General features: G+C 44.6%; 1 protein-coding gene across 1 annotated transcript in view; it reads left to right on the top strand.

Annotated features, from left to right (window-relative positions):
• STING1 (stimulator of interferon response cGAMP interactor 1) overlaps nucleotides 1–15,048 on the top strand; it is a 249,506-nt gene that overhangs the window by 132,102 nt on the left and 102,356 nt on the right. Inside the window, exon 4 of the mRNA XM_086928840.1 lies at nucleotides 12,208–12,316. Within this exon, the coding sequence (XP_086784966.1) occupies nucleotides 12,208–12,316 (109 nt within the window). The remainder of the gene's footprint in view (nucleotides 1–12,207; nucleotides 12,317–15,048) is intronic.

Genomic DNA, 15,048 nt, shown 5'->3' with positions numbered 1-15,048 from the left:
ACTGGGTCCTTGACAAGACAAAGGTTGATGGGAAATTACCCAATGTTGATCAGGTTCGCAACAGGGTTGTTTCTATGCAAAACAAGATGAAAATTGCTTATGATGACAAATTCAAAACTAAAGTGATTCCTCTAAATGTGGGTGATTCCGTCAAAGTCAAGAGACCTCTGAAAAACAGTAGTCAAACTTCAAAATTCTATCCTACTTCTAAAGTTATCAGAGTCTCCAAGAATGCTGTGTTACTTTCAAATGGGAAGTGGTGGAGCAAAAGAAGTGTCGTGGTTGTCAATCCTCCTGTTTCCAAAGACTACAAAGGCCAGAAGGACAGCAACTTTTCAGTTTCATCTTCTTTGGATTTTCAGCCCTCCACGCCTTCCCCTCAAAGAGACTCTTCCTTCATTTCTGGTGTTGATGATCCGGAACGTCCAGGTCCTTCTTCCTTGCTGTTGGACCAATGTTCTTCTTCTGATGTCATCGATGATGTTTGTGCCTCTAATGTTTTTCCTGATGGTTCTGACTCTGCTACAAATGTCATTTCTGCTCAATTTGATCTTCCACCTGTTCTCAGGCGGAGTTCTCGCAACACTTGTGTTCCTGCTTATCTAAAGGACTATTATCTTTAATCTGTTTTTTTTTATTTATTTCTCTCTTTTTCTTCTTCCTTCTTTTTCGTTTTGGGGAAGGGAGATGTGTGGTATCTATGGTTCTGTCTCTCAGTCTATCTATATTCCCATCTGTCTCTATTGCTTAGAATGCTCTCTTTAGGTTCTATCCTTGATGTTCTACCTTTTGTCAGTTACTGCCTGATCTCTGTTCAGAGCTGACGTTGCTTCGTGTTTGCTGTGAAGGTTGCTTATTAAAGAACCTATACTTCACCAGTCTCTTATCCGCCTTTCATTGAAGTCTGGATGTAACAAGTTCCTTCCAGGTTAACAGGGTGTACTGTATGGGCAATGTCAGATTCCTGAGAGCACCTCACTGGTGTTTTTCCAAGCACTGCGGCCAGGCAAGGTGAATTCGGGGCCCCTATGTCATATATTTACATTTTTTGAAGAGCCTTCTGAGTGTTAAGAGAGTATATGAGAGGAAAAGTGGCTTAGAAAGGGTTCCACTCGTTCCTTCTGGTTGCCACTTGTATTTTTTACTGGCTGTATCATAGGTGAAGTGTACTGAATTGGCACCGTGGGTCGCAAAGACACAGAAGTAAGCGGATGTGTGAGTCCAATTTCCTTCCTAATAAAAGTATTATTTTTAGGGCGATCAAGGGTCAGTCCTGTCTCCTGCCAATTTCAAGCTCTACGTAGAACCCCTTGTAATGATCCTGAAGCAAGCCCGATTTGCCTATCACCTCTATGCAGATGGCATCCTACTTTACATGAAAATCTCATCAATCACAGACATCCAGCATTTAAATAGCACTCGCGCCACTGCTCAATCCCAGTTGTCTAGCAACCATCTTAAACTCAACTCAACCCAAACAAAACTGAATTGCTTTGTATCCAACCCAAAGGAAAATCACTCTGTAGACATCTGGCTCGACAACCTCAATGCTTGAAACTGCAAATTATCCTTTTCCAACTCTGTTAAATCTCTGAGGATCATGCATGACAGTCACGTAAACATGAAAGGGCATATAAATGCCGCTGCCAAAAGTACCTTCTACATTCTGAAGTTCGTTAAAAAAGTAAATCCTTTCATCCCCATCGAAGACTGTAGTGCAATCCTTTGCCCTCACCAAGTTAGATTACGGTAACGCAATGATTATGGGTGAACCAAAAATACACTTAGCCCCTTCGAAAGCCACACTTCACACAATGGCTAGAAAACTTTATAGTGATAACTGCTTCAACCACATCACTCCCACTCTCCGGAAACTCAACTGGCTACCAATCAAGGCAAGAGCTATACTCAAAACCCCTTGCATAACTCACAAAGCTCTCTACATGGAAAAACCAATAAACCTCACAAACAAATTATCAACATTCGGTGAAAAGATTCCTCTCTGAAGCTCTCACAGTCTTCTCTTGATTCCGCTATAAGTTTAAAAAGAAAAATCTCGCACCAGCTCCTTCGCTGGTAATGTGCCCAGAATCTGGAACTCACTGCCTCAGGATTTACATGACAATCAGTTGTTTCCTCACCTCAAGAAGAAACTTAACTTCTTCTCTTCAACTAATATCTAAACCCTCCACCCTAAACCATTTGAATGGTCTGTTTGCGCCCATCCCTCACCCCATGAATAACTTTGCACAACAATACTGTGGTGAAAACTGTGCTTCTACTTTCCTCGCCTGTACAACACCCGATTTTTGATAGCTCTGCAGGTTTATCGTCCATTGATTTCACTGTCGCAAACTTCCTTTATGCATTTTTCTTTTTATTATTTTATTAACCCCACAAAAAGCTCGTGCACCTACTGATCTGCTAGCTCTACAAGGCGCTAGATATACTTAGCATGTAATTACCCCAAATGCCGTCTTATTTATATATACCGCCTCTACCTCAATAGTCTATATGTACTACTGTTGCATCTCAATTTTGTCATTATATATTGTCATTATGTAATATTGTATTTACTCCTCATGTAATCTGTGCACCTGCCGACGCTATTTCTTGGTAAAGCACTTTATACGTATGAGTACTTACCTTAAACATGTATCGTCAACATAGTCGGATGTTTGACATACACTTCGTCTTCCCTCTATCACTGTGTATTTATAGTTACTGTAAACGTAACTCATGTATTTGCTGCTAAGTCAACCTTGTAAAGTGCTCTGATACCTACAGGTCAAGTTCCCACTATAGAAAACTCAGAAAATACAAATAAATGAATAAATCATTCTGAGCTGCCCTGCTGTGTGAGTTACAGCTGAGATCTCTCTGCAGTCTGCTCACTGCAAGTTGATTTCAGCGTTACGGAGTCAGTGGCATTAACTTGTTTTGGAGTGAGCCTGGTGGGGATGTATGATGTAACAACGCTATCATTTAGATCGTGGTATATTACATCGCTGCTTTTACAACGCAAGTCGTTACAACGTCTTGCGCTGTAGGGCGCTGGACTTAAGAATAGTATGATTTACTATTCCAAAACCAGCCTACGTACAGTAGGTAAGGTGTTGGGATAGTAAATCACACTATTCCTTAGTCTAGAGCGCCCTCCAGTGCAAGTCGGGGTAACGACTTGCGTGGTAAAAGCAGCAATCTAAATGTACTGCAGTGTTTTGACCGCGTTGTTAAGATTGTTTCTCCCTGTTGGCACAACTTCTTTAACTTTTAGCGCTGAGCGATAGTATGTCTGCAGAGCCTCTAGCTCCGTCACTGGCTGATGCTGAGTGCTCTCAGGCTACAGATGGTCTGGTGCCCTGCGGGGCTGGCCAGCACTGTGCCGACTTGGGCGAACCGCTCAGCGCGGTAAATGAATTGATTTAAATTATTTTAGGTAGCAACTAAACTCATCTTTTGGGAATAATTACAGCTGATCATGATGAATGGGGTGACCAATTCACCCCAAAACCAGTCGCACAGCTGGGTGTGAAGATAAACACCGCTTTGAATTGATCCATTATTCACCAGGTAATCAATATTTGAATCCTCTTTTTTTTCTCAATTGCGCTTCATCCACACATGGACTATTATGCTATTTTCCATGCTTCTTGTGTTCCTGATGTGACCATCAGGTCCTCTATCAAAAACACGACCAATGCACGATTCGTTCAAGGCTTGTTCTTTAATAAAACCCAATGCATTTTGGACTACACAAGTCCTTCCTCAGGGGTAACTACAAGTAAACAATTTCACAGTTACTGTTTGCTTACACTTATTCCTAGGTACATGTTTAACATTTGAAAAACTGCTCAAAGACACGGTCATATTGTGAGAATGCTTCAGTGCATTAACGTGACCCTTCCACTTGACTCTCAAACCAAACCGTAAAACATCCCCATTCTACCCCATGAAGCTTCGTAACTCGCTTATCCTAACCTACTCTTAACCTGCGTTGTTCACCAAACCCAAACATTTCTATAAACCCAAGCCCAAACGTTCCTCTAAGCTGAATCTTTCGTGTGTGTCCATGTAATCGTTCTCACCTCACAACACGTTGCCTAACTCTTCATCCTTCATGCAACTGTTCAGCTTATAGGCAAATCACATAGATTTCACTAGAACCATGTTGACCGCTAAACATGGCTCCCCTTCTTTTTCCACATAGTCGGGTAACCTCCTCTTGTTAACCCTTCAAACTGGCTTTCCTGTCACAGAGATTGATATCAAACTAGAACCTCCCTCGCTCAACCTCACATTCCTGTAATGTTGCTCCAATCGGTGGAGCAATAAGGAGGCAGACCAATGCTTAAGGGGAAAGGTTCGCTTTATTTTCTTTCTCTCGCAGGAAGAGCGCCGAGCGTCCTTTCGCGCGATACTCAGTTTGGCACGCATGCGCACTCGCTCCGTGACTGGCGTCTTCGCGTGTTGCGTCATGACGCAACCCGCGAAGACTAGAGTGGGACTTTACATATCTCCCCTTTTTACACACATTGAAATGAGTCCACCAAGTCCCCACGACTTAACATTCCCCCAGTTCAAAGTCTCTGAAATGATAGGGTTTGACTACCACTCTGCCCACGAGGAGTGCAGTTCTCAGCAGGGCTCACCATACTATCTCTCTGAGGACTCTGCTCTGCTCTTTCCGGAGTCGCCATCTTCTCTATCTCCGTTTCCTCTACCACGGGCATATCTTGATCTCTCCCTTCCTCATAAGATCCCTCTTCTCTTTGACCTTCTTCACCTGCTGCAGTAACTCCTTCACATCCTCTTGCTCCTTGATCTTGTAGGGCTCTCCCTTCCTCCGTAGGCCACTGTAGGATCTTGTTGATTTTTGCCATGCAGTCTTGGGACCACACATTCCCGTCGCTGAGTAACTCTGGCGTATACTTCTTTCACTTGCAGAGGCTTGCTCTCCCCTCCACCAGTTTGACTCTCACCCGCTCCCCTCTTTCAAGGGCTGCCTCTTTCACACTTTTTCTCCGATTATATTGTTCAGTATATACTTTCTGGGCCTTCTCTAGGTTGTGTTGAACTACTGCTGGAGGCCATTTGCTGGTGATGGTCTTTTCCCTCCAAACCACATTGTCTTTGGTGAAGGGGTGCCTGCCTCTCAGGATCTGGAATGGGCTGTACCCTGTTGATGTGGGGGTAATCCGGTAAGCCCAGATCATACTCATTATCTCTTTTTCCCAGTCCTTGCCCTTCATGATGGCCGCTTGGATGGACTCCATGATGACCCGATTGAATCTTTCTACCTGTCCGTTGCTCGAAGGATGGTATATGGACGTGTGCTTGGTTTTGATCCCATTCCTTTCCATATACTTGTGCCACTTCTCGGAGGTGAATTGCGGGCCGTTGTCACTCAGGATTGTTCTCGGGATCCCCTCAGGAAAATCGAGGTGAGAAACTTTATCACCGTTTCAGAGTCCATTTTCCTCTTGGATGTGAACCTCAAGCCACTTGGAGTATTTGTCCACTAGGACACATACATATTTTGGCATTCCTTGGTTGTCCAAAACAGGTCCCAAAATGTCTACCGAGACATCCTCCCATGGGTTGCAAGGTTGGTCGAATTTGCCCAAAGCTGGCCTTAGGGGTTTCAGAATTTTGTCAGCTCCTTGGCACTGATCGCAGTCTCTCACATGCCTTTCCACTTGTATGCCCAGTCCAGGCCACCAGTACATTTGCTTCTCTCTCATTTTGGTTTTCACTATGCCGAGGTGTCCATCATGTAGCTGGGCCAACAGGTGCTGGATCAATTTCGTAGGAGGCACCACCTTGTCACCTCGGCACAGGAAGATTCCAGAGTCACTCACCGACAGTTCTTCGCGGACTTAATAAAATTTCCGCAGCACCTCCTTTAACCTCTTCTTTTCGGGCCAACCGCTGATTATGTACTCCTTGACCTCACAGATTTCTGCGTCTCTGTCATATGCTTGGGCCCATTCTTGCTGGCCAATCACCCTTTCTGAGTCCTCCATTACAGCTATCATCTCTTCATTCTCTGCTGCGGGGCTAGGAGCTTCTTCAATAGCTGAGGCTCTACTTAGGTAATCAGCCATTTGTTGCGTGTCCCCGGTATATATTCCACATCATACCGTTACTCTAGTAGCTTCAATGTCATTTTGGCTATGCGTGGTATGGCGGTCGCATGTCCACTCGAGGTAAGAACTTTGACAAGGGGCTTGTGGTCTGTCTGCAGTCGAAATCTCGTGCCCCACAGGAATTGCCTGAATTTCCCCATGGCCCATACCGCCGCCAGCATTTCCTTCTCAATCAAGCTAAACCTCTGTTCTGTGGGAGATAAAGCTTTGGATGCAAAGCTGAGGGTCTCCACTGTTCCGTCTGCTCCCTCTTGCGCAAGGACTGCTCATAGTCCTTTCTCACTGGAGTCTGTCGTCAGTATGGTCTGACCTAGGGGATCATACCCTTGGAGTGGTACCGCCTGACTTATGTCCCTTTTTAACTCTTCAAACTCCTTCTGTGCTTCTTCATTCCACTTGAACGCTGTCTTGTCTCTTATCAGCTGCCTCAGTTGATGTGTTTTAGTGGCAACGTGCTGGACAAACTTACTGTAATACTCGCCCATCCCCAGGAAGGATCTCACTTCTTCTTGGCTATTGGGAGCCTGGCATCACAGACCGCCTTCACGTTCTCTCTTTTCGACGTGATCCCGTGTCCTCCTATCTCATGCCCAAGGTATGTAACTGATGTCATTCCCAGCCGACATTTCTCCCATTCTGCTGTCAAGCCATTCTTTTGTAGTACACTCAGCACCTTATTCAATTTCCTGTCATGGTCTTTCTGGTCCATCCCCATCACCAAAACGTCATCCTGAAAGTACTGGATGCCCTCGATGTCCTTGAACAGGCGGTGCATTAACTTTTGGAACATCGCTGCAGCTGAGGCGAGACCAAAGGGCATTCTGCGGAATTGATAGCATCCAAACGGTGTTATGAAGGATGTTCGCTTCCGGCTCGTTGGGTGCAGGTCTATTTGGTGATAGGCGGATGTGAGGTCGATGGTGGAGAACCACTTTACCCCTCTTGTTTTGGCTAGCATTTCCTCTATGCGAGGCAGCAGGAATTTCTCCACGATCAGGCGGTATGCAACGGTTACCACGCATATTTTACAACGCGGTACCGTTAGAACGCTACTTTTACCACGCAGGTCGTTACAACGAAATGCGCTGGGGGGCGCTCCAGGATAGTAAATACTTTAATTTACTATCCACCTCCTTTCCCTAGAGTCCACGGGGACTGGAGTTGGAATAGTAAATTAAATAATTTACTATCCAGCGCCCCTCCACGCAAGTCGTTGTAACGACTTGCGTGGTAAAAGTAGCGTTGTAACGGTACGCGTTGTCAAAGTACGCGTGGTACCGTCATACATCCGATCAGGCACTTATTCAGTTCTCGAAGGTCCACACACAGGCGCACCTTGCCATTTGGTTTTCTTACCACGACCAAAGGCGCTAGCCACTCCGAACTGTCTATGGGTTCGATTATTCCCTGCTCTTCCAGTCTATGTAGTTCCTGTTGCACCACTTCCTTTACTGCTAGGGGGACATTCCTCACCTTGTGGAACACTGGATGGGAGTTCTCCTTGAGCAGGATTTTGTGTATGAACTTCTCCAGTTTGCCGACCTTCCCTCCGAACCCCTTCGGGAAGTCCTTTTTCATCTTCTCCAGGTCCGGCCAGCACTCATGCTCTGTCATCAGCACTTGTATGTCTCCCCCCGGGTCCAGTTTTATCCCCAGGTCCCCTTGATCCATTCACCCTAACACTGATGGACCCTTCTCCGCTACATACAGCTTGCACTCCTCTGTTCTTCCTCCGAATTCGAACAGTAGAGTCCTATACCCCACCATGGGGATGGGGTTGTTTGTGTACGACACCGGCCGTATGTCTGGAGGTTCTAATCTGGGTCCTAGGCTGGGCTCGAACTCTTCCTCCCATACTGATCTCTGGACTATAGTGTACGGGGATCCTGAGTATATTACAATCTTGATCTTCACTCTTCCTATCAGCATGTCGCATTGTGGTTTACGAGAACGCTTGTTGTCTATTCCCAACACTTGCTCCCCTATGCACAACACAATGTCATCTTCTTCCAGCTCATCCTCTTCTCCTTCTGGTTGGTCTTGTGCTACGTACTTCACCACAGGTCTCTTACCTTTCCTGCAACACACCTTTTCATAGTGACCTATTAGACCACAGAACATGCATTTCGCCCTGAACGCCGGGCAGCGTTTATCTTGGGCTGAGTGTGTCGGGCTTCCGCACTTGTAGCACGCAGTCTTGCTTTCCGTTGCCTGTTTTCCTGTCTGTCCGGGTAATCCCGCCCATCTGTTTGCTCCTTTACCTTCTCCGGGCGCCGTTCTGTACCTTCCTGAAGGTTCCGAATCTTCCACTCTGTTCACCATGGTCCTCTGGGCGATCTCCCTTTTCGCTGCTTCGGCACATCGTTTCGATAACTCTGCTTTCTTTACCATCGCTATGACCTCCTTTATAGTGTAGTTCCTATTTTCCCAATAGGCTCTGCGCATTGGAATAACATAAACAATAGTTTAGACGTAGGACTGAGGTCGACTAGGTCTCTATTGAATATGTTAGACTTAATTAGGTTTGCCAGCTAGCTCAGAGGTCACTTGAAACTTTCTCGAATTAACAGGGAGGAGTGAACTTCCCTGATTAGACAAGAAGGGATTCAGTTTCTGACAACCGCATAAACATGACAAACTTTGCTCCCCCAGAATAAGGAGTATATCTCCAGAGTTGTGCGAAAACAATAGATAGCTATTTCACTCAGTCAATCGTGCATACTTAGTTTCACCAGAGTGCAGAGAAATAGAGTGACGGGCGTTTTCAATAAAAGGTGTTATTTATTGAGCAGTCTTCTTTCTCATGCAAGAGAAATGAATTGCCACAATTGCAATACTTGTTATAAAGTAAAGTGCGTACAGTAAAAGGAGTATTATGAAATAATACTGTAAAAGCATTGATATGGTTTCTGAGCCATATGATACTTAAAAGGTATAAAATATATACAGTTATATACAATGATAAAAGTTTGACTAAACGTACTCAACTGATGCTTCTAGATATGCCTACCCCGGTGTACCTAACCTAAGCCTAGTACGTGGGAAGGAGTAAAGGAGTTTTTAAGTTAAGTTAGTTTTGCCAAGAATCTGACTCAAGAATTTTCTAAGGATCTAATCAGCTCCGTACCTTGGTTTTAGAATGAAGGAGGTCTTGTATCTCGCTTTCAGGACATGATCTCCCAGTAACCCGCAAGGGTGACTGGAAACACTGGAGCTGGATTTTCTCGGCAGGAGAAAAAGACAGTGTCTTTCTCATTGCGTCAAATGGGAGGGACGGCTTCCTTCGGCACTCGCATCAGCTGGGCTTCGGATAAGTAGATAGCCGCTCTGCTCCACACCACCGTGTGTTGCTTAAGGCAAACGTTGGTATATTTATACCTGGAAGGTGCCGAGTTTGACGTAAGGTTGGACATATGACGTCAATAAAAGATGTCACTAAGAACTGACCGTTCTTTCGGACTCACAGGAGTTCTAGGACAAATCAAAACAAGAGCATGGGGAATGCCCAGGTTGCTGGAGGTTTGGTTTGTTGAAAGAACTCGTTGTACTTTCTAGGAGTCTAAGGAAGTAGCCTTTCCGTATTTGGATTGCATTGGCTATTACTAAATATGGCTATGATTCTTATGCCTTTATAAGGGTATGATTTGTTATAACCACACAAGGGCATAAATCGGGAATATTTAATTAGGGTCCTAGATACGATCACAACACCTTCAGCGACGCTTCTCCGTGTGCCCACAATTTATCTTGTACAGTCTTATTGGTCGTGTGCATAACGATTTGATCTTTTATGAATTCGTCCTGGAGGGCCCCGTACTTGCACGTTATCGCCAACCTTCTCAAAGCTGCGACATAGTCGTCTATGGATTCACCCCCTTCTTGCTTCTTTTGCTGGAAGTTGTAGCGATCAATGGAGACACACACCGCTGGACGGTAGTGATTGTCCAGATCTTCCATGGCATGCTTAAAGACGTCGACGTCCGCTTGTGGTCTGGTCATGGGCACCATGTTAGTGAATACTCTTATCCCTTCTGGGCCTATGTTGTGCAGGAGTATCCTCCTCCTCCTAGCACTGGACAAGGCTTCCCCTTTTTCATCTTCCAGGGCCTCGAGATAATTCTTGAAATATTCCCTCCAGTCTTCCCATTTCATCTAGGGTCCCCTGGTTTGGGCAAGAATGGGATCGGCGCTGTAAGCGTTGATGCCTGCGTGCTCATCTTGGCCTGCTCTTCCGGTCCCGCTCCCTGGTTCCTCGGGCTGCCCGGTGTGCTTGCATTCCCACCTTGTGTCGGGTTCTGTTGGGGTTCTTCTGCGCCCCCTTCCCTGCGGTCCTCCAGTTCCGCCAGGGCCTCTGTGGGGTCTTATCAATCCCCTACTGTGCTTCTCCTCCTGGCTGCTGCCTCCTTCTGGCACTGGTGCACTTGGTGGGTGCTCACCGCTCTATTGCGCTTCTGCCGCGCTCTCCCTGCTCCTCCAGCAACTCTGGCCGTCGTGTCTTCTTCTGTTATGCTCCCCACAAGGTGGGTCAGTTATGGAGGTTGTGCCCCTTTGTCTGCTGCTGGCCCTCCGTTTTTCGCAATTTTTTTTTTTTTTTGTATCATGTGGGAGATCCCACTCCTCGTCGCCACTGTAATGTTGCTCCAATCGGTGGAGCAATAAGGAGGCAGACCAATGCTTAGGGGGAAAGGTTCGCTTTATTTCCTTTCTCTGGCAGGAAGAGCGCCGAGCGTCCTTTCGCGCAGACACTCAGTTTGGCGCGCATGCGCACTCGCTCCATGACTGGCGTCTTCGAGTGTTGCGTCATGACGCTACCCGCGAAGACTAGAGCGCGACTCTACAATGCCTTCCACCCCCTCCCTTTGCTGTGCTCTAATCAATTTATTTCCCAAAATCACCACGTTCTGTCAGCAGCCACACGTACCTGTCTGGATGATTTTAACAGCTCCGTATCCGCCTCATGTTTGGAAGAAGTGTTACCTCCCCTGTTGCGCCGCTCGGTTTTTAAACCAAACGTGCTAATTGGAATCCCTCCCTGATGCGTGCTTACTCTGAAGAATCACCTGGTTAAACCACTCAGACCCAAAACAACTACAACTCCCATCATGCATAAACCTGCATTCACCCGATTCTTTACCACAGGTAATTTTTAGGCACAACAAATTATGCAAATAATAACATAATATTCTGTTATTGAAAGTGTCTCTAAAATGATGCAGTTTTCAACGGTGAAGTACGTCTTCGTGCGCGATTAAAATATTGATTACCTGGTGAATAATGGATCGATTCAAAGCGTTGTGTTTCTTCACACCCAGCTGTGCACAGGGTTTGGGGTGAATTGGTCACCCCATTCATCATGATCAATTATCAGTTTGCCACCAGGGCCAGGCACCATACTAGTAACGCACGCACTCTTGGATGACTTTAGGATAAACATGGAGGAAGCGAGAGATCAATGGTGTGCATCCCAGCTCGTTTTGAACATTTTAATAATTACAGATGACCTTGTGAACGGTCATAAGGACTTTAATAGTATAATGTTTATTTTATAATGTGTGACAACCTGTTGCATCAAGTAAGCATTATATTTTGTATTTAACTGCACGTGTGTCTGCATATGTGCACAGAATTTTAATAACGTACTGCCTCTAAAAGACTTGTTTAATATCATGATTATTTATTTGTTTAACAGTATTACCAGGTTACAAGTGAGCGAGGTTAGCACCATTCAATTTCTGGTGCTCTGCAGCAGTTTAAGATCTTCTTAGGGTTCCTTGTTGATCAAATAGGTGTAATATCTGATATCAATATGTTTCCCTGGTTTTCATTGCTTGATTTTTTTCTCGCGAGAAAGTGTCGCACACAGTCGGTTACTGTCACTCATAATTACACAGACTTATGAAAATGTCACACATAAGCAATCTGAAACCTTGGCAACTATGGCACTGCCGTCATTTGTTTTGCTTTTCATATGTTGAGCTGTATCAATTGCAATAAATTCTGTGAAATCTTTTCTGAGGGTTATGTTTGCTGTATTTGATTGTCTGTTTCACCTCTATAGACTCCCACACAAGTGGACATTTCCGAAATCTGTGAAAAGAATAAACTAAATGTTGCGCATGGACTAGCTTGGTCTTATTATATTGGATATTTGAAAATTATTCTGCCAGGTAAGTGTACATTATAGTTTTAGTTACGCTTTGTAGTGAATATATGCCGAAAAAGGTATAGCATGCACAGACATTTCTAAATTGTTATGTATGGTAAAAAACCTTCGGCTTTCAGCAGGGATCGAAGGAATTGACAGATATATGGCATTGCCCTGTGATATCTGTGACTGACTGCCTGCAACAAGTGCACGCCTGTAGGTTGCTCATCTGTCCCTCCTAGGTGGATGTTATGGAACATTTCACCCTGGCTGGCTGTATAATACAGTACATGACTGGGTTTCTCAACTGCTGCTCGGATAAGGCCCTATATTGCATTTACCTGTGATTCGTGTGCCCAGTGGATGCCTATGGGTTACTCCTCTGTCACTCCAGAGTGGACTTGATTGAGCAATTTACTCCATCGGCCTGGACACAGGGTCTGCCTTTGGGACCCTGAACTGCTACCAATAGAGGGAACCTGTATTGCAGTTCCTCTGATTCCGAAAGCTTAGTATGTGCCTGTTACAGCTGGGTTGACTACATACATTGCCTGCCATAACTTCCTATATATAGTGCTTGCTAGTGCCAGGGGCTGCTTCTATGTCTCTCCTGAGTGGACACAACAGATACCTTTTCAATCAGATACATCAATAATTTAATGTAAAGTGCATGCTCTCTATCCCTCACTACATCCTCTCTTTCTCTTAGGGAGAGGATGTAGCCTTACGGCTAATCGGTCGACCTCGAAGCGGGGTACCAGGTTCGAGTCTCAACAACGACGAACAACATCCTGTGTTTCTGGGCAAATCACTTAATCTCCCCATGCCTAACAAAAATGAACGTGTCCATCTGTGACTAAACTGGTGCTCATGTAAAGTGCTCTGAAACCCGATGTCTCGGGTCTAGTTTGTGCTATATAAAACTCTAAAAAGTTTTTAAAAAGACTCCTGTTCTTTCACTTCATACTGAGATACAGCTTGCTCAGGCAAATCCACACTGCGATTTAGTAAGTCCATTATACCCCAATTTATAGAAAAATCCACTAGTAGCATTACCATCTCACTCTCCCCAGAGGTTGTAACACTCAGTAGTGCTATTTCTTAATTGTAGAAATAACACTACTGAGTATTATTAATGACTTACTAAATCGGATGTCTCTGAAAGTGGTACCTTATACTTGGGACATTTAAGAACTCAGTGATTGATTTGTTATTGGGGAGTTAAGAGTCTTGAATTATGTTACAGTCATGTTCCTTACTAGAATTAAATAGGGGACCATATTATATTATTAGAGGTGTAGGTATCGTAACTGGAGTTGTATATAATAATGTGATCTCGATTTTACAGATAGTGAGTGAGGCGTTCTATACCGGGGGAGTTCAATACACATTCACTTTGGTTGTCAACTTTCAGGTGACTTTTATAGATAGTAACTTTATTATTTTTGCTCTTGGGCTTTCACGCACGCGGGTGATTAAAAGGGAGATACTTTGTTTACTGTACTTATTCTGAAATTTACTATGAAACTCAATTTTTTTGCACAATGGGTGCTGGTGTACTATGATACCTTAACTAGACATTTCTTTTCTGCTATACTCTGTGTCTCTGAATTATAGGAGGTTCAAAGAGTATTAATATGGATTTTTTTTAATTTAGCATGAACTGTGCTTATGTTCTGTTTATTGGGTTTGCAGCCCCGAAGAAGTCAAGAATGCTTTAATTAGCATGTCGAAACACGTGTTGGCTGAGAATAGCAAGGACCCCCTGGGTAGTGAAATTCTATAGACTCCTAGGGCAGACGTGTTGGCTGCATTGACAATTGGTTACATGTGAAAAAAGACTCTTTTGATTGCTTTGAATACTTGGATATGAGAATTTGTGCTGTACCAACAGAAGAACTTTGGATTTGAAGAAAACAGAATAAATTACTGGCCATTGAATACTGTATACGTGGAACTTTTATTATTGGAGTGCTCAGGGAGGATCCAATTTTCTGTTTATTGATGTACCCGGGTGTGCGGGTATCGGTGGGGTTGTTAGGGTAACCAATCCCTCCTCCCTTTGAGCACTGTGATTTACTTGTTGAATTAGGTACGTTGACCCATATTGGAAGTTGAGTGCCCTGTCTTCTTCCTGGTTACAACAGTTGATGACCCACCAGTGGTTTGCACCCCACAGTTTGGTAAACACTGGCTTAAAGGCCACTCTGGCTTATGAAAATATATCATGTTTTATTCAATCCAGACAAATACAAATATCCCATTGCATCTGACAATAGGTCACACAAAATGTCAATTCTTAAGATTTGTGTGCTTTTTCCTCTCTCAACACAGCGTTGGGTGAGACAGGGCTCATCAGTTTGCAAATTCCTGACCATCAGGACCCTACCAACAGGATACTAAACACCGGATAGCCAAGTCTGTTCTCTGCATGTGATCAACCCTCAAGGTCTCGCACCCAGAGTCCATGAGCTCTGTATCCTAGTGCCAAACTGTGGAGAGGTATTTCAGAGGCATATACACCATCATTGCGCTTTCCTCGTTCGCCGTCTGAGGTGCAAGTAATAAGAAAAGAAAAAAACAGATACTGAGGCCCTACTTGTAAAAATGTCAAACTGCCTACTGCCCCATGGTATGAAGAGACTTGTGATGGTCATTTCTCTGAGCTACTTCACAAACTGAGTGACCCCCCTTTCTACTTCAGCGCAACTGCAAGCAATTGGTTTTTGCTCAATCAGAAGGCACTGGTAGCGG

This window comes from Lissotriton vulgaris, chromosome 7 (assembly GCF_964263255.1).
Source record: "Lissotriton vulgaris chromosome 7, aLisVul1.2, whole genome shotgun sequence".
Lineage (NCBI taxonomy): Eukaryota > Metazoa > Chordata > Amphibia > Caudata > Salamandridae > Lissotriton > Lissotriton vulgaris.
The sequence above is the reverse complement of the archived record's forward strand: the minus strand, read 5'-3'. Positions and strand labels throughout refer to the sequence as shown.